The following is a 20,626-nucleotide window of genomic DNA, read 5'->3' as shown; positions in this document are numbered from 1 at the left end:
CTGTCCAATAAAAGGCTACACATGCTGCAGTTTGTGCTTTATTTTTAGGCTCAATTCAGCTAGAGGCACACAACAAAGCAGAAGACAGAGGAGGCCTGGACCCAAGTGAAGTGCAGGTGGGGTGTGAATCCTAGGCAGTTGGCTTCTCAGGCATAGGTGGTGACATACTGGGGCCCCATATTCCCGAAGTAGGAACGTTCCCACTCACTCATGAGCTCGAAGTGTACAGGACGGCGACAGAAATTGCAGGCAGCCACAGACACATCCTGGAGGGGCATCCCCACCTCAGTCCAAGCCAGCAGCAGCTTCTCTGAAGGTGGTTGGGGGAGGGGAGGGAAAGAATGAGTTAGACTAGATCTTCCAAATCTAGTACAGATGCACCAAGATATTGATCCCCCTCAACCCTTCAAGATACCTCAGGGCCAGAAGTAGCCTACTCTGTTTGCTCCTGTGTGTGCCGTGAGTATTACCATTTGTATCTGGATGCTGGGATATAATAAAAGGTTGGGAAGCTCTCCTTTGACACAATTTGAAGCCATACTGTCCTGGCCTGGACCACTCCCTAAGTATAGGATGTGCTGTGGCCCAAGAATGACTATCTGCTTGGGAACTCCAAGCCCTATGAGGACAGTGATAATGACAGTAACCATACTGTGTCATTGGTGCTATGACCAGGAAACCTGGGGTAGGGGGTCCACCTGGGGATGTGAAAACCCAGAGATGGGAACCTGACCTAGCTGGAGGAAGTACCCCAGGTATGTTCCGGGGCTCTGTTCTTGGCCTTTTCTGTGTTCATGCCCTTGTTGATCTTGTCTAGTCACATGACTTTAAAGACCACCTATGTGCTGATGGTTCAGAAATTTTAATCTCCAGCTCACGCCTCTCTACTGGTTTCCGATCTTGTATATCAATGGCTTTTCTCCATCTCCACCTAGATGTCTAGTATGCATTTCTAACTTATAAGTACAACTGAGCTACTCATGTCCCTACTTTCCACCAAGCTATTCTACTTTCAACTTTTCCCATCTCAGTGGATGGCAATTCCAGTTGCTCAGTTCAAAAATTTTGGAATTATCCTTTATTTTTCTCTTTCTCTCTTACCCTATATCCCATCTAACAGCAAAGACCATTGGCTCTACCTTCAAACTCTGACCACTTCTTATTGCCTTCATTATGATCAAGTCTGAGCTACCATCATCTCTCACCTGGGATATTACTGTAGCCCACTCTTGGGTCTCCCTGCTTCCAGCCTTGCTCCCTTTTAGTGTATTCTCTACATAGAAGTTGGAGCAATTTTGTTAAAACCTGAGTCAGATATATGAGTCCTGTGCTCAAATCCTTTCAAGGGTTCTCAGAGTAAAAGCCAAAATCCTTCTGATGACCTACCATACCCTATACAATCTGGTCCCACATTGCCTCTGTGTACTCAATTTTTCTGTCTCCCACTTATACCATTCCACCCATACCCATCTTCTTACTGTTCCTCAAATATAAAAGGAATATTCCTGTGTCTTCCCTGCCTCAGGATGTTCCCTCTGCCCGGGATGTCATTCCCTTAGATATCTGCCTCACTAACTCCACCTCCTTCAAATCTTTGCTCAAGTTTCACCTCAGCGTCTTCTACCCTTGCCACTCTAATACTACGACCCTTCTCTGAACTCGCCCCTGCCCCCTTATCCCATTCTCCTTATCCTGCTTTATTTTTCCCCATAGCACTTAGGACTAACGTGCTATTTAATTTGCTTATTTTTAGTAAATTTTTTTACTATCCCCTTCCACTAGAATGTAAGCTCCAGAGGGTAGGAATTTTGTGTCTGATTTGTTTGCTACTGCATCCTCAGTGCCTAGAACAGTGTCTAGCACACAGTTGGTACTCAATAAATATTTGTTGAAAGAATGCCTAAGTTAAGTCTAGAAGATGAAGGAAAGTAAGCCAGAGGAAAGTGTGAGGGAGGGCATTCCAATCAAAAGAGAGCAGCACGAGCAAAGTCCCAGAGGTAAGAGAGCAGAGAAAAATGAGGGAACGACAAGTCATTCAGTGTAGCTGAAAAAATAAAATGCATGTGGGGAGGAGGTGAGGGCATAGAGATCACCATGTGGAAGGCATTAAATGCTATGCTGAAGAGCTTCAACTCTGTCCTGTATGTCAATGGTTTCCAAATTTTGGACTATACATCGCTATCAGTACAAATGTTTTAGTATGTACCTCCAATCTCTGTATATTTGTTTATGTATTATATATATGTATAATTGTCAGTCTGTATATTAAAGATCAGTATCAGTAATGCTTGATTTCCTATTTTTAAGATTAAAAAAACATAAAATTCTAATACATATTCTGCTCCTTCACCCTGTAACCATTTTGCATACCTCACCTTGGAGGCCACTGCTTTAGAGTCTAGAGGGAAACATGAAGGGGTTTAAGCAAGGGAGCAATATAGTCAGGTTTTTAGAAAAATCCCTCTGGTGGTCAGCATCGAGAAAGGATTTGAGAGGAGCAAGAGAGAAGCAGAGAAATTAGGAAAAAATCATGTTGACATGGATTGAAGAAGTGGCAAGGGAGAAAAGCAAATAGGTTTGAGAGAGATTATAGAGAACTTTTGCAGGATTTCAGGATGGATTGGCTGTGGAACTTAGGGACTGGTGGAGCCACTGTGGATGCCTCTCATATATTCTTACAAAAGCCTAGCCTAAGTGGACATTCAGAGAACCAAGAATACTGAGCTCTATAATTGAAGCCCGGAGCAATAGAGAATACCGTACAAAAGGCCCAGGAGTCTGGGTCGTCAGCTCAGAGAGGTGGTAGACCTAGCAGTTATGACCATGGAGGTAGAGAAAGACCTCCCACTTGCAACTTAGAAGGTGTGTGACCTTGGATCAGCGACTATATATTTTTGTGCCTCAACTTCCACATGTACAAAATGGAAATGATAAGAGGATCTCTAACTCTTGAGGTTGCTGTGGGGATTAGATGAGTTAATATGTGTAAAGTGTTTAGAACAGTGCTTGGCACATGGTAAGTACTTAATGTTAGCCAGCATTATTTAATGTTTTTGAATGAATGAATGAATGGCCCCTACCTAGCTTGTCTTCCGTGATTTCTCATACTGCCCATGCTTCAGACAAACAGAATGATGTTGTCAATACATACCCCCTGCTTTCCTATCTCTAGGTCATTGCTCATGGAATTCCCTTATTCTGGAATATTCTTACAACATATTCACATGTACTTCAACATGCATCATAAAAACTTCCTTACTCACAAAGCCTCTCCAATTTCATCCTTCTCACCCTCTCTAGCCATAATGTGCTCACTCCCTCTAGCTCCCAGAATAGTGGAGCTCGTCATACTGGACCAGTACCATCTATATCTGGCTCCTCTGCTAGACCATCAACTGCCTACATGTCTTTTGTCCAACAGGCCTAGAATGAGCACCTGCTCAACGTCAGGCCCTGCATTAAAAACTACCCAGGCCGGGCCTGGTGGCTCACGCCTGTAATCCCAGCACTTTGGGAGGCCTAGGCAGGTGGATTATGAGGTCAGGAGTTCAAGACCAGCCTGGCCAACATGGTGAAACCTCATCTCTACTAAAAATACAAAAATTAGCTGGGCATGGTGGCACGTGCCTATAATCCCAGCTACTGGGGAGGCTGAGGCAGGAGAATTACTTGAACCAGGACCCGGGAGGCAGAGGTAGCAGTGAGCCAAGATCATGTCACTGTACTCCAACCTGGGCTACAGAGCCAGACTCTGTCTCAAAAAAACAAAAAACAAAAAACAAACAAACAAACAAAAACTACCCAAAAGAAATCCAGCAAACATTAGGTGAACTGACTAAACTGGCATTTTCAGGCTAAATCTCAAACTACTCAGCTCTACAAGCCTCTCAATTCAGTCCCTATCTCGTATTGTCTTTGTAGACTTATAGATTGATACTCACCTGCTCCACTCCATTCCTATGACCCTACATTCCAATACCACCTGCTTATTGTTCTTGATATATCCCTGGCTGCTTCTCATTCTCCTCACCTTTCTTCATGCTCTTCCCTCTGCTAAGAATACTTCTTCCATGCCCTCTTTGTTTTAATACCACTCACTTTGCAAGACTCAGCTCAGGTGTCACCTCTACTAGGAACCCTGTCTTGGATCCCTCAAGCAGAGTCAGGCCCCTCCTCTCTGCTCCAACAACTCTACCATGCACTGCCTTGTGGAACTTTGATCATCCCTTAATGTCATTGTTTGTGTCCACTATGGTATCCCCAACCAAACTGGAGCCCTACGAGTGTAGGGGCTGCTTCTCATTTATTTGTGACCCTAGTATAGGTGCTGGCACACATTAGATGTTCCAGAAATATTTTGTAAACTGAATGGTCTCTGTCCTCTCAGCTTCTCTTTCAGATCCTGGGGCTGAGGGGAGGGAGGTCCTGTAGGTACCCATGTTGAGAACTTACCCACACAATCTTCCATCATCTGAGGGCTGTGGTGGGGGGAGGGTGCCAGGCGCAGGAGCTCTTCACCCCGGGGGACAGTTGGGTAGTTGATGGCCTGCACATAGATGCCATGCTTGGAGAGCAGGAGATCACAGAGCTTGCTGTTGAGTGCTGCATTGCCCACCTGGACTCAGGAGAAAGGCTTATCAGTACCTGCCACCCTGGATCCACCATCCATTAAGCAGATGGAGGGAACTAGATCAGGGAACATCACTGAATTTTGGGATAGATTGTTTTTTTTCATTAGGGGCTTAGTGGCAGCTCCAGAATTTCTATCAAGGAGGAGCTCAGAGCTAGCAATTTGATTTGAAAAGGACGGAGCAGTGGTGGTACCAGGAGCCCTATTTGGAAGCTGTTTGCAGAGCAAGCACACTGATTTTACTTAGCTAATATCCTAGTTTAGGATGGTTCTGGGTGAGAAGATGCCCCCTACAAGCCAATTCCAGAACCCCCCAAGCCAATTATGGGGTGCTGTCACTAAATTAATTCATAAAATGAGTGTTTAAAGGAAATACTAGGTTAGTCTAAAAAGCAGTGACTATTTCTCATCCACAAAATTGTCACAAATAAGTGTCCTTTCCCTGCCCTGGCTTACTGACTCACACGAATACATGTCATTTAAGAAAGAAGTAGCAGTTCATTTTTAAAGGCAGTAAACGCTTATATTGAGGATCCAAAGTAGCAGCTAGTACTATGGCTTTTGATTTTATTTTTCTGCCCTCAATTCTCAATAAGAAGTACATTTTACACCATGATCATAAACGCACACATACACATACATGTATATATGCACATACACAAAACGAATACAAATTTTTCACAAATTGATAGCCTTAGTATGTGTGCTGTACTCCAACATTTTCTATTCTATTTCTTTTCTTTTTTTTTAATGCTAATGATAACCCACTAAGCTGATTTTGTGACCCATTAATTGTCTTGATTCAGTTTGAAAAACTCTGAATTATAGGCTGTGAACACTCGCTATTGTTAGGGTTAGGATAATCTAATAAGCATGAGGTAATGGCTGATGCAAGGAAAAGACTGGTTAATCCAAAATGGCTGATAATTTTTCAAAAAGGGAAACAAAGCTGGCAATAAGGGGAATGGTTAGCAGGAAAGCAAGTAATTGAAGACAGAAACAGGTGTGTTGGGAGTGGGGAGGCTCCCAGAAGAAATAGGTAGAGAGGGCAATGGGCAGGGTGGGGCTCTCACCCGGATGGGGATGATGTGGCTGGGGCAGGGGATGACAGGAAGGCCCCTGTCCATGAGTAGCTGGCGCATGTGCTTGACGTTGCGCTGGTGGGCTCGCCTCAGGGCTTGGCCCTCCTCTCCCTTGAGCAGCCGCACAGATTCTAGAGCTCCAGAGAGCACCATGGGGGGCAGAGAAGTGGTAAAGATGAAGCCTGCAGCATAGGAGCGCACCATGTCCACCAAGTCACGGGTGCTGGCGATGTAGCCACCCACACAGCCAAAGGCCTTGCCTGGAGACAGAAAGTAAGAAGATATACACAGATCCCGTAATCAGTCCCAGAGGAACAGGATCATGTGCCAGATAACCCAAGGGGGTGCACCGAAGATGGGGCTCCAGGCTGTCTTCCCAGGCCTCTGCTCATCTGTCCATGACAGGGCAGTCAGAGCTGATAATTCTGCTGCTTTGAGATAGGACTTTCAAGTCTCGCCATATGCAATGACTAGATAGGTAGGAGCTGGGTGGGGACCTTTAGCTGGATAGGGTCAGGAGTGGAGCTAAGATGAAGCTTGGGGCTGGGGTGGGGGAGGGATTTAGAAACACAGCCCTTCACATACTCAAGTTGAATCTAACTATTTGGCCTAGTTCAAGGTCTTTTCAAAAAACTCTCCTAGACTTTCTCATCAACTCTGCAGTGGGATGCGAGTGGAGAGAGGGAGTCCAGGAGGGCAGTGGCCTGGGGCTGTGAATTCTGTCCAAACAACCCCTATAGCTTTGGGGAGGAGGGAGAAGAGAATTTTGTAGGGGCCTCATCTCTGCAGGGTATATAAGAAGGCCCAAAACATTCACTTACCAAGAGTTCCAGAGATGATGTCAATCTTATGCATAATTCCATCACGCTCCCCAATCCCAGCGCCCCGGGACCCATACAGTCCTACAGCATGGACCTCATCCACGAAGGTCAGGGCCCCATACTGGTGGGACACATCACACAACTCCTCGAGGGGACAGATGGCACCTGAGCAAAGCCAAGGGATAGAGGTAGGACATCATAACCCTTCCCCAGCTCCATTTCCAGCGTGGAGATGCCTACTGTGGGTTGGAAAAGGGTGTTGTAGAGAGGAAGGAGGATGTGCACCTTCATTTACAACTATTCCAAACCTCTGTTAATGGGTTGATTGCCTGTATCTCATCCCTGCCTTCTCTCTCTTTCTCTCTCTCTCTGTATGTGTGTGTGTGTGTGTGTATGTGTGTGCGTGTGCATGCGTGTGTGTTCCCCAGCCTGGGATCAAGGTTTGACTCTTTGTCTTTCTATTTTTACTTCATTCTGACAATATCTATTTTCCTGTTTCTGCCATGTTCAGCCTCTCTCTGCCTCTTTTGTTTCTTTTCCTGCAATCTGTGTGTATCCCTCTGTACTCCCTGGAAACTGCTGAGGTACAAGGAGTTGTAATACAGAAAAAACATCTTCAGGTGGAAATAGGGGTTCCAAGCCAGGATTTTAAAATGTGAGCAATTGGTAGGACAACCTGAGGGGAGTCAACTACAGAAGGTAGAACCTGAGACAAATGACAGTGTGATGGTTCAAGCATCATTTCAATGGGAGAGATTCAGCCTAAGGATCAACAGTTTGGGCAGTTTGCACTCCAAAAATAGGTAAATAAAGAACAATTTATTTGCAAATGTAATGAGGTAGAATGGTACCAACATAGTTTCCACTAGAGAAATAATGAATTTGAATAGTCTCAGTGGTAGAAATATACAAAAGGAATAGGATAGTTTTACTTTATTGCTAGTGTTAGAAATGTGGGAGTGGGCATAATAGTAAGTTCCTTACATATATTAACTCATTTAATTTGCATACTTATATTTAATTATTATCACTTACATTTTGCAAATAAGCAACTGAGAACTGAAACACAGAGCAATTAAGAAGCTTGCCCAAGCCAGTAAATGGTCAGACTAGGATTTGAACATGGATAGTCTAGTTTTAGAGCCTGTGTGTATAGTCATTACATGCCACTTAAGATAGCTAAATCAGGGAATACTATGGACCCTTGTTTCAGTTGGAAAAGGGACAAACTGAAATGAGTTGACCTCTTCCCTTAAATAAATCCATAAGGGGATAACTAAAACACATGATTTCTACATAATGGGGCCAGTAATAGAAAGCTTTGGACATTGTTTCAATTGAGCAAAGAAAGGAGGTAGGAGTGTGAAGATCATTTATTTCTACAAAAGCATAATAACTAGAATGGTTTCTATCATCTCTAATTCTTACAACCAGATATTTTACCTTTGGGAAAATTGAGGCTTAGACAGTTAAAGAGTTACCCATGGTCATAGCCAGTAATTGTCAAAGGTGGGATTTGAACCCAGGTCTCTCTGACTTGAAAACCTGTTTTGACCCCAATGCTTCATACTGGACCTTGAAAAAAATCCTGGGCAATGGTTTTTGGAATTTCCTTCATAAAAACCAAACACTGGGATTATTGATTTACATATCATTTCTAACAAGAGAAGTGTTACTTGAGGAATTGGAGTTATATGTGTTAGGGTGCAAATACTTTAGCGCCAATTTGCTGAGCCACTCAAGATGAATTGGATGCCAACTCTGAACTTTAGTTTCTTTACCTATAAGATGAATGTAATAGCTGTCTCCATTCTTTGGCATTTACTAGCTGTGTGACCTTGGACAAATTACTCTTTTTTTTTTTGAGATGGAGTCTCGCTTTGTCGCCCAGGCTGAAGTGCAGTGGCCGGATCTCAGCTCACTGCAAGCTCTGCCTCCCGGGTTTACACCATTCTCCTGCCTCAGCCTCCCGAGTAGCTGGGACTACAGGTGCCTGCCACCTCGCCCGGCTAGTTTTTTTGTATTTTTTTAGTAGAGACGGGGTTTCACCGTGTTAGCCAGGATGGTCTCGATCTCCTGACCTCGTGATCCGCCCGTCTCAGCCTCCCAAAGTGCTGGGATTACAGGCTTGAGCCACCACACCCGGCCTGGACAAATTACTCTTATGTCTCAGTTTCCTCATGTAAAAAATCAAAATAATAATAACACCTATCTCATAGAATTGTTCAGAAAATTAAGTGAATACATGTAAAATACTAATAATTTTGCATGGCACATAATAAACACTCTATAAATATTAGCTGTTATAATGTTGTCATCATCATCATCATGATTTTTGTGAGACCAACACTAGTAAACATACACTCACACATATACATACCATCCATGGAGTGGACAGTCTCAAAGGCCACAATTTTGGGTATCTTAGGGTTGGACTTCTCTAGAAGTTTCTTTAGGTGGTCAGGGTCATTGTGCCTGAAGACAAACTTGGCTGCTCCACTGTTACGGATACCTTGGATCATGGAAGCATGGTTGCCTGCGTCTGAGTAAATCTCGCACCCTGAGGAAGCAGATACATAATCCTTAAGCTTCTGTCCCAGTACTCCCACTTCAACCTTCAGGTTTGACCTGGCAAAGAAAAGGGCCAACCCTTTCTTCTCTTCGAAGACCTTGCTCTGCTTCTTCCTTCTCTGGGAACGTTTGTGACACTTCTTTCTCCCTTAGAAGGTCTTCACTGTTTCCAAATTCTAACCCCTACATCCTTCCCTCCGGTCATTTGTAACCCTGGTCTAGCCTCTGACTGCCTTAGGATGGAAGAACATTTAATTTCCCAAGAAGCTTCAGAGTTCTTTGAGGACAGGACCTGTTTTCCTTTTCCTCAACATATAGGATCAAGACTTGGAAAAGGGATTACCCCAGGGAATGCTTGTTGGCTTGGACTGATGCTAGATTCTTCCTAGTCTAGATGAAATTCCATCCGTTCCAGGTAGCTTGTGGTTCCATCTGCTTGTGGTTACAGGGATGGATATTTATCAGGCTTTTACTGTTGGAATCACAAGCTCATGGCATGTCAGAGCTGGCAGGTCTGTTAGTGATCATGGAATTCATCTGCTTTACTATACAAGTGAGAAAGCTAAGGTCCAGAAAGATTTGAAGAATGCAGGGCTTTTTACTGGGCAATCCTGGTGGGGCAGGTGGGCATGTGAAATTGGTAGAGGGAGTCGATTCCTGGACCTCCCCAACCCCTGCCACTAACTGCACTGCCATCAAGGAACTGTGGCCTTTTTATAAGAGTAAGGGATAACTTCCACCTGAGAAAATGAGTTATGGCTTTCTGGAGAACATGGCTTGAAAGACAAGCAGACTGGGAGTTGCATGGGAGCAAAAACGTCTTATTATCTCTCTGTCTCTGGTGTACAGTATAAGAGTAAGCACATAGTAGATGCTAAGTAAACATTTATTAAATGAATGGATAAATAAACTGATGACTGATTTTTAAGTAAGCGAATGAGTATATGAATGAATGTATTACTGAATGAAATAGTGAGAGGAGGGATGCAAAAAGGTGAGACTGAAGAGATATATAGAAGCCAGATTATTGAGAACTTTAGAAGCTGTGATAAGAAATTTGGATTTGGTCCCGGGGGAATGTGGGTCCACCTAAGGGTTTTGACCAGGGTGGAGGTGGTGGGCAACAAACACAGTTTTGCATTTAAAAAACTTCTGACTGCTGTAAAGAATAGATTATCAGAGGGCAAAGGTAAAATTTTCTTTAAAAAATGATGTTGGATCAGACTAGGATGCTGGCAGTAGAGATGGAAAGAAGTTGAATTCTAATGGTTGAGGAGGGGATGGACAAAAAAATCTTAAAGATGTTGAGTTTAGTTGGGGCTTATGCGTGAACTCAAAAAAAGTTTCTGAGAAGTGGTGGTAATATTTTTGCTGTGCTGAAGAATCAGCAGGAGGTGAGGAATTAGATAGAGCGGAGACTTCTCTCAAGCAGTTTGCCTGTTACAAGGAGGAAAGAGGGCAGTAGCTAGAGAGTGATGAGGGGTTGAAGCAATGTTTTTTTTATAAGATGCAAGAGACCTGAAAACATGTTTAAAGAGAGGGGGAGGCTGAAGATACAGGAGAGGAGGAGAGAGCCAATAGGTCAAGATTCCTAAGGTGGTAGAGAGGAATGGGGCACAGAGCAACAGCGGAAGGATTAGTCACAAGAAAAAGGATACTTCTTCCACTATAACAGAAGAGAAGGAGTGAGGAGAGGACATGTGAAGATGCTTATGACTTTGTAGGTGCTATGTGGCTGGGAGTCAAGGACATTGCTGTCTGGTGTCTTCCATTTTGAATGTAGTAGAACATGAAGTCATCTGCTGAGGGAGATGGGGAGGAGGGGGTGCAGGAAGGCTGAGGATAATGGTGGTTTGGCAAAACTGCACCATAAACTTGGGGAACTGACCAGGGAAATGGGATTGCCAGAGAGCATGGAGAACCCAGTAGAAGTTAAGACTATGAATTTTTAGTGACTCCTGTCTGAGCAACTGTATGAGCCCAGAATTGATACAGTGAAGATGGAGAGTTGTATTCATTCTGGATTGGGCCATGGCAGAAGGACAACAAGGCATATGAGGTGAGGACATTATAGACTAGAAAGTAGGAGACTGCGAATATGGGAACCAGTGTACAAGTGAAGGGATTGGCTTTAGGCAGAAGGAGAGATATGTCTTCTATTGTAAAAGGAAAGAATGAGGCAAGGCTAGATGAACAATTAGATAAGTTTGTAGGTTTGGTGGCAATAAATAAGGATTCTCTGTCTGGGGCTTCTGTTTTTATTGTGAAGTAAGATGTGAGATTATTTGCTAAGTGTGAACGAGAAGGTAGTCAGAGGTTTTAGAAGAGGAGAAAAAGTTTGAAAAAGCTCCTGTGGAGACATAAAATAACTATTTATGTGTGTTAAGAGCCCAGTTGAGTTGGGAGGTGATGAATTTATAGTGTTTCCCTTCTGTGAGGTTGGGTAATGTTCCCCAGTAGTGGTCCTCTCTAGGTGCAGAAAGGGAGAAAGCAGAGGGATATAATTATCCAGTGTTGAGGATATGCAAGGTGGATAAGAAGGAAGAACGATGGGAGTGGGAACTCCAAATACAGGGGAGGAGTGATGGAACCAGTGAAACTGGATGCTGTATTGCAGGATACCAGCCCTGAACAAAGCTCAGGCCTCAGGCTTACCGGGCAGGATCTTGGCCAAGGTGAAGAGAGTAGAGTCATTGGCCACAAAGCAGGAGGAGAAGAGCAGGGCTGAGTCCTTCTGGTGCAGCTCAGCCAGCTCCTGCTCAAGCTCCACATGAAACTTACTGGTGCCTGAGATGTTGCGGGTGCCACCAGCTCCAGCACCATGACGCTGCAGGGTCTCCCTGGCCAGGAGAAAGGGAGAAAAAAAAACATGTCAGGCATCGAGGAACTGGGTAGGTTTCCCTTCCTTGATGGGAGTCAATGTTGAATTAGTGATCCTATATACACTGTATCCTGTGAGACAAAGTAGAGGGAAGGATGGGGAGGATAGGGAGACATGTACCTTCCTTCTAGGACTGGAGGTACTCAGGGAGAGAGGGAGAAGCTAGGTTGAGCTTGAGTAGTTTGGAAGACCTAGAGGAGGTCACACTCCATCTCTGGCAATACTAATTCTGCAGCTAGATTAAAAACTCAGGCAGAGTGGGCCTTGCCTGGTCTCCCGTCCTTCCCCTCCATAGCACTGGACACCCAAGAGTCTGGGAAACATGGTGTGTTGACTTAGTTCATATCCAAGGAATAGATATGGTGGAGGACCTTGGACAAAAACGTGGTGGTAGAACCCAGGTTTCCACTGCCAGTTCTGCTTTTTTTTTTTTTCCTGTGTGTGATTTTACATCTCCTCTGGCCACTGCTGATGGCTGAGAGCCTACTACTCACCGTGTAGCTTGCAAGACCTGAGGGTGTCGGCTCATGCCCAGGTAATCATTACTACACCAGATGGACACATCCTTTGAGGCCACAGATGCCTCAGAGAGATGTTGGGCAAAGGGATATGCATCAGCCCAGCGGTTCACAGTCTTGAACACACGGTAGGTGTGATCCTGTTTCTTCTCCATGATCTTGTCCCTGAAAAACTGGTCATAACTGAAGACATAGTTTCCTGCAGGAGCAGATATGAGGATGAAAAGAATTCATTTTAAGTCTCTTCCTGGCTAGTCTGTATTTTACCCATGTTGCTGATTTTGAGTTCTCCAACTCTTTTTCCACATATTCCTTTATGTGCTCAGTCATTGACTTATTGGACCACATTAACTCTCTACTATTCATTCAGCCATCCTTTTGCTTACTCATTCACTCCTTCACTCAGTAGTTCATTCACACATTCATTTAGACTTTTTTATGGCCTCATCTCTCTTCCCGGGTTGGTGTGGCAGTCTCCTTACTAGAATCACTACTTTCAGTCTCAGTGGAAGGAGTATCAACAGATCTTGTTTCTAGCAGTCTCTTTGCCACTTCCTAGTGGTGTGGCCTTGAACAAGTCATGAATCTTCTTTCTTACTTTAAATTTCTTTATTTGTAGAATGAGGCTAATAATACTTTCCTTGAAGAATTGTGAGCATCTGACAACCAACAACATGTAATATATTCAAACTAATAAATGGCACATCGTAATAGTAGTATTATTACTGCTATAGTATTAGTAGTCATAATAATACTAATAAAGATAGCTAATATTCAATTATATTATTATAGCTAACATTTAATGAATGCCTAATACATGTAAGTTCTTTCCTAGGAACTTTATAAATATTTAATTTATTCCTCACAATAATACTCCAAGGACAGTTCTATTAGTATCTCCATTTTACAGATGAGAGAACTGGGGCATTAAGTGTTAGGTAACTTGACCAGGGTCATGCAGTAAGTAAGTGCTCATCAAGTAAGTAACTCAGAGCCCACTTCTTTAACCATTACCACTACAAGATGGGGTAACTTTATTTCTAGGATAAATTGAAATAATGTTTGCCAAAGGGCTTGTTAAACTCCAGAACTCTTTACATGAGACAGAAATCATGTTGCAGACAGCAATTTATATGGCTGCTGGAGGTGCAAATTGGCAACATCCTTGCTGCAGAGATGTTTGGAAATATGTATCAAAAGTTTTTAAAATGCACATACTGACATATCTAGAGAAATATTTGCAGCATAATTAACAGACAAATGATTGATACTCAGAATTTATTATATAATCTCTGAAAAATTAACATGAAAAATTTCAACCCAGTAGAAAAATGGACATATATTAAATGTAGAAAAAGATTATTAATCAGGACAAAGAAAACTGGGAAAACAAAATTTCACCTATCAATTGATAAAGATTTAAAGTTTGATAATATCAAGTGCTGGTAAGGGTATGAGACTATGGATACCCTTCTTGATAACTGGTACAGCCACGTTGGAGGGCTAATTGGCAATATTTATTAATATCGAAAATGTACACACCCTTACATCCCAAGAATTTCCACCTCTGATTGTCTATCCTGGAGAAACACTTGCCTGTGTGCACAAGGAGATACATTCAAGGATGTTTGTTGCACCACTGTTTGTAATAGAAAAAATTGGAAGCAACCGAATAGAGGAGTAGCCAAATAATCTCTGTTATATCTATGCTACAAAATATTTGGAAGCATTGAAAAGTAGGGTAGATACATATGTGTTCAAATGGAAGCATGTCTACAGTATATTGTTGAGTGAAAAAAAAGGCACAGAGCAAAATATATAGCAAGATATTATTAGGTAAAAATAAAAATTGAAAAAGGTAATACTCTACATTTTCTTTGAGTACATTTGTATATATGTAAAACCAACCTACAATCTAAACAGAGAATACAAAAAATTGGAAACAACAACTTAAATTGTAGATGCTTGATTAACTGAATGATATTGAATCCATACTATACGCGTGACATATTTTTAAGTAAGCAAAACAGCATAACAAACTCCAGGTAAAATAAGATCACACTTCTAACAAAAGCGTGGGTGTGGTGAAGAGAGCAGAGGGTGTGTGTGTGTGTGCACGCGCGTGTGTGTGTGTAGCCATAGAAAAATATCTGGGAGAAAATATAGCAAAAACTTAATGGTGGAATTCTGCATGACTCAAATTTCCCTCCTTATACTTTCTTATTTATGTTGAAAAATATTTTACCATGAATCATATTCCTTTTATATTAGAAAATAATGCAAATGTCATTATGAAAATGAACATAAACACATATAAGAATGGGGAAAAGGTGCTCTATGAAGGGTGAGAGTTTTTGAGGGAAGCATGGAGAAGAAATAATTGGAGTAAGCCTAATATTTAATGAAGCCTCATTAGAAACACTTCCATAAACATAATTTTATTTTCTACTCATGGTAACCTATTGAGGTAGGTACTAAATGCCATGGAAGGAAAGTGTCTTACTTGCCAAAACACCTAGATCCAGCAAGTGTCAGCATTAAATTTTAAACTCAAATTTCCTTTGGTTCCAAGGCCCTTCTGTGCTGTTTCCCCTACTATGACAGAGGCCCTTTCAGAATGCCTTCCCTATTCTGATCCCCTTTATTTCCACCTCAGCAAACTCACCAGGCATATTGTTCTGAATCAGGTGTGTGACCTTCCCAGAGATCTGCTTCTGCTCCTGGGGACTGGAAAATGACTTCCTTAGGCTGGCTGAGACGAGGGAGCTAGGCAGATCTGAGATGGAATGTGAGATTCATTGGCCATGAAGAGAATGGGGGAAAAAGAAAGCACGTGTTGTCCTCTTTAAGCTCAACGCAACATGTGAAAATTCAAGTTTATAAGGTAAGGACACCTTCTGCAGCGAGAAGAAATCTTCTCCAAGGTGAGCTTCTATTTATCTCCCTGAATGGAGACTATTACATTGTTAGGAAACCTTCTATAAGGTGACTCATACTTCTCTCCACTAGGATTTTCCCTTGGGTGAGGTAACTGGGGCAACCATCCTGGGTCCTGCATTTAGAAAGTAGATGCAGGAAAATGTACCTTACTCTTCTTTTCTAAACATCATTAAATTTCAATTTTGAAGTTTTTGTCCTTAATGATATTCCAAAGGGGCCTATGAAAGATGCCAACAGTGTGGCCATACCTCAAGGGTGATTATCTTGGGTGGTCTGCACTAATTAAGCTGACCTGGGGATCTGCACCCTGGTTAAAGGAGGTACCTACTCCCAGCTCTTTCTCTTTCATGCAAATCCATATTCTCATAGAGTGGTCTTGCTGAAATGTGGGACCCCAGCCTGTTGGGATCAATTTAGCCACCTGAAAAAGAGGAGTCAAAATTCTAGGGGGCTCATCTTAGAATAATGACTAAAAGTTTCAGGAGCCTGTACATGTGCGTTTGTCAGGAATCGTGTGCTTCAGCATACAGCCTAAACTGTTGCCTACCATGGCTCCCCTGGAAAGAATGGACTTCTTATCATGGGATGTGTACTGGCTGCTTTTGTATTAGCCTAGCTCAGGACTGTGATGCAGTGGGTTCAAGCATTAGGAGTAAAGGTTGCATAAAGTGGAACTTGACTCCAACCTGTTTTGAAAGCCTTCACATCCTCCTGCACTTCTGGGGCTGCCTTCTGCACAATCTTGCTCTTCCCATCCTGGAGTTCCGACAGCATGAAGGGACAGTGGCCCTTGGCCCAAGATGGAGAATCTATGCAAAGGTAAGAGAGTAATTTGGGGTACATTTCTAGTCATAAGTTCAGCTCAACAATAATTACTTAGATCTAATGTACCCCAAAGCCCTATCTCAGGCTATCATAGAGACACAGAGATAGATGAGTCTGGTCCCTGTGCTAGGAGAGCTCCTAAGCTGGTGAGAATGGCATACACTGAAGACACATTGTGAACAGTGCTGGGATAGAGGAAGTAAAGGGGCTACTGAAGTCCAGAAGAGGGAGGGGAAATGAGCCAGAATTGGAATTAGACAGTTTGGAGGTCTAAGCAGGCTTTGCAGAGGAGATGATTAGTGTTAAAGCTTAGTGTCAAATGAGAAGTATGAGATTCTCCAGTACGGGGTCTAGGAGAGGGTAATCTGACAGGAGCAAAGGCACAAACTCTTGACACAGTAGTTGATTTAGGCAATTTTAAGTAGTTTCAGCATGTCTGGAGTATAGTGTGTGAGGGACATGACAGTGATAATTTTTCTTTTCTTTTCCCTCTCCTCTTCTCTCCTCTCCTTTTTTTTTTTTTTTTTTTTTTTTGACAGATTCTCGCTCTGTAGCCCAGGCTGGAGTACCGTGGTGCGGTCTTGGCTCACTGCAACCTCCGCCTCCTGGGTTCAAGCAATTCTCTGCCTCAGCCTCCCACGCTTGTAATCTCTGCCTCAGCTGGGATTACAGGCGCCCACCACCACGCCTGGCTAATTTTTTTATTTTTAGTAGATACGGGGTTTCACCATCTTGGCTAGAGTGGTCTTGAACTCCTGACCTCGTGATCCACCCGCCTCGGCCTCCCAAAGTGCTGGGATTACAGGCATGAGCCACTGCGCCTGGCCGAGAATGAGACCCTTTCTAGAGGACCTGGCAGAAGACAGATCCTGGGTATATTTTGGGGCCAGTTCATGCTATCTTGACACTTTTCACATGAACCCTCCTAATTATTAGGCAAAGATGGCCAGTATGGCTTGGAACTTTTACCCCAGGACAGTAACATTCTCCCCTTTTGCTAGCAGCCTCTTCTTACCTCCTCCAGCCTTTGTTGCCTTAAGGTGGATTTGAGAACAGTTTGGTCCTTGGGTAGCCAGGATGGGACAGTGTCCAATACCAAACAGGAATTGGTGAGTCTTAACCACCTTGCCCAGGAGGCTTGTGGGGCCCCGGGCAAGCACTGGGCAGCACTGTAGCAGCATGGCTGCAGTCACCATCTTGAGCCCGAAGTCCTGCAGAAGACATGGAAGAGATGAGATTCCATCATGAGGGCCTGGCCAAAAGCCAGGCCTTTGATCCTCATCTTCAGCTTCCCACCCAAAACTTGCTGCCTCTGAGATGCTCTTATTGCCCTTCCAGGGAAAGAACTTCTTTCCCAATGTTAACATGTACCAATAAAACATCATAGAGGAAGAAATAGGAAACTGACTACTGGGCAAAGAGGTGAAGGAAAGAGGGCTAACTGGAGGTCAGAAAGCCTGGATTCTGACTCACTCTGGCACTGACTACCTCTGTGATGATGAGGATCACTGAAATGTGTTTTCATGTGGCAGGATGAGAACTGCCAACCCACTAACCCTTTGATCAATACTTAAGGCCAAGAATCTTTCTAAGAATGTTGGTCTTAGCCAAGTGAAGATTCAGCCTGCTAATGCAAACATATGTCATTGAGCAGAGCTCCTGAGGCTTGGCCCAGGGTGTTTCCTAAGCAGGATCAGGCAGAGAGGGAGAAGGAGCTTGAGGTCAAATGTATCAGTTTAAGGAAATCAAGGGAACAGTAAGGAAGGGTAGGGCCTAGGTCCTACAGACTATGTGCCACCAGCCTGATATTATGCTGTCTTTGAATTTGCTCCTGTCTCTTGGATAAGCACAGATCTAGAAAGAGGTGAAAGCAAGTCCCAGTGGGGCTGGAAAACAAGGCACAAAGACATAGTCTATGGGTTAGTGAAACAGGCAGAGGCCAAGACAAAGAAGAGAAAGGGGGCAGAGGGATCAGAAAAAGAGAAAGCAAATGACACACAGGCACTCAATAAATATTTGTTGAATTTTGGGGTAAATTGATGAATGAACAGAGTCTGAAATTGAGGAAGGAGAAGGGACTAGGAGAAAAGCTAGAAGAAAAGAAAATGTAGGAAAGATAAAAGGAGGAAAGTAGAGAGAGAACAAAGATGTGGTGGTGGTGGTAGAGCTAAAAGAACAGAAATTGAGGGAGAAAAAGAGACCAAAGGTAGAGGGAAAGGGAACAGGGTGAAGGTGAAAACAGAGATTGAGTTGAGAGAAAGAGAAAATGAAAAAAGAAAAAGGAGGTGGGGATAGCGCACACAGGGATAAAGGCAGAGACAGACAGACCAAGGGACACGAAAGGGACATGAGGAGAGATCAATGAGTCTAGAGGATTATACAAAGATTCACAGAAGTGAGAGCAGGAGTGGAGAGAATCCAGCAGGGGTAGAGAGTCAGTCAGACACAAAGATAAAAAAATTGCTTCCAGAAATTGCAAAAGGCTAAGTGAGTTTGGGGAAGAGAATCGTGGCCCTAATTGAGGGAGGTGAGAGAGAGAGACCAAGGGACAGAGAGAAGAGCGTAGAGAAAAATGACAAGATCAAAGGATAGAGACAGAGAGGTGACTAAAGCGGGGGGATGAGGGTTAAGAGGAGTGAGAGCTGAGAGACATCAAGAGAAAGACAGCTAGAGAGAGCAAGAAGGAGAGACAGATGTAAAGAAAAAGGGCAAATTGGAAAGACAGAGTCAAAAAGTGACACAAGATAGGGGACAGTACAATGGGAGAGACATGGGAGAATGTGGGAAGACTAAATCCCTGACACTGTGAAGAAAGTTACTGAGTAGAATCTACTAGCACCCTCAGCCTTATGTCGTGAGGGACAGTTCAGCTCATGGCCCTGTCCTCATATGGCAACCTCCTTCATCTCCCTCCCTTCCTGATCTCATAGAATAAGCACCCTCCCCCTACCTCACAAAACAACCTCTTTTTTCTTGTTCCATCCCAGAGCAACCTCTCCCCCTCTCATGGGCTGTCACAGCATCCTGGGTTTGTATGTGGGGCCAAGGCATGTGGGCCCTGAAATTGGAAACGACAGAAGGGTTGTTGGAGGGACTAAATGAAACAATCCAAGTTAAGCCTTTAGGGTAGTGTTTGGCACATAGTAAATCTTGAATAAATGTTAGCTTTTCTTATTAAAATTCCAGCTCTCCAATTTCATTGTTGGATGTTCTTGTACAAATTACTTCCCCTCTCTGGATCTTGGCCTTCATCAGCTGTCAAATATGAGGTAATTATGGCCACTTCACATGGTAGGTAAGGAATTGGATCCAGTGCCTACCTCATATCTGGAGATATGTGTTTTCCTTCCCCTGCCTGCTTGTGAAAGCTAAAGCACTTGGGGCTGAGCCTGTAGACCACAGATAAAGTTGCCAGAGTTTATCGCCATTGGGGTCTGACCACTCCCCAAGCTGAGACCAGGGCGTGGGAGAGAAGAGGAGCCCCTTTCTGGAATCACGTCTGAGCATCTGGCTACAGCTGGCCCTGGCTATTGGTGGTAAGAAGTGGATAGCCCAGAAGTGCAGGCAAGGCAGATGACGAGGCTCCAGGCTCCTGTAAACTCCCCCAACATCAATACTGGCAACAATAATGCCAACAACATTGGGGTATGTAGTGGGAAGGAAAGCCCCCAATATTGGAGGCAAAGTCCAGTCCTGCCTTGGGATGGTGGAGAAGGCCTACCTCCTGTATATAAAAACAGAAGAAATTAAACACATGTCATCACTAGGGGGCTTTTGGCCATGATATGCTCAGAGTCCTGGGAAAATATAGACTACTTCTTGGAATTTGTTGAATTATCAAGTTCTTTCAAGCTTCTGTTCTCATTTCTCTTGTTCTATTATTCCTTTCCTGAAATTTGCTCTGCCTCACTCTGCCTGGCCATCATTATACCCACGACCTTGTAGTCTAGTTACCATGGGCTCTGTTTCTATTCCATCTCATTACCCACCAAGAGACTAGAGTGAATAAAATTGAATCAAGGAAGCATTTTAGTCAATTTAGGGTATAAAGAGCATAGGCTCTAGAGCCAAACTACTTGAGTTTGAATCCTGGCTCCACCACTCACTAGCTTTGGGACCTTAGAAAAGTCACTTCCCTGTTATACATCTTATATCTGGAAAATATTGGTAATAACAAAGACAATCTGCATCACAGGAATGTTGTGAAGATTCAGTAAGATAATCCATATAAAGCATTTAGCAGAGTACCTATCCCAGAGTAAACAGTGAAAAAGTATTAGTTATTATATTTAATTGATAGACTTTATTATTTTTATTTTCTCCATTTCCCATGTAGAAAAAATGAAGGTACGCTAAGG

General features: G+C 43.3%; 1 protein-coding gene across 1 annotated transcript; it reads right to left on the bottom strand.

The window, feature by feature from the left end:
- Positions 1 to 22: 22 nt before the first annotated feature.
- ALAS2 (5'-aminolevulinate synthase 2) lies at positions 23 to 19,276 on the bottom strand. Its single transcript, XM_025372441.1, is given in 11 exon segments — positions 23 to 310; positions 4,453 to 4,615; positions 5,704 to 5,972; positions 6,534 to 6,698; positions 8,914 to 9,093; positions 11,760 to 11,944; positions 12,480 to 12,702; positions 16,130 to 16,252; positions 17,284 to 17,479; positions 19,219 to 19,239; positions 19,241 to 19,276. Coding segments are annotated over 11 exon segments (1,725 nt in total). The 3' UTR covers positions 23 to 146.
- Positions 19,277 to 20,626: the final 1,350 nt, after the last annotated feature.

The sequence above is a fragment of the Theropithecus gelada genome, chromosome X (genome assembly GCF_003255815.1).
Source record: "Theropithecus gelada isolate Dixy chromosome X, Tgel_1.0, whole genome shotgun sequence".
Lineage (NCBI taxonomy): Eukaryota > Metazoa > Chordata > Mammalia > Primates > Cercopithecidae > Theropithecus > Theropithecus gelada.
Note: the sequence above shows the minus strand (reverse complement) of the source record. Positions and strands in the feature narration are given on the sequence as shown.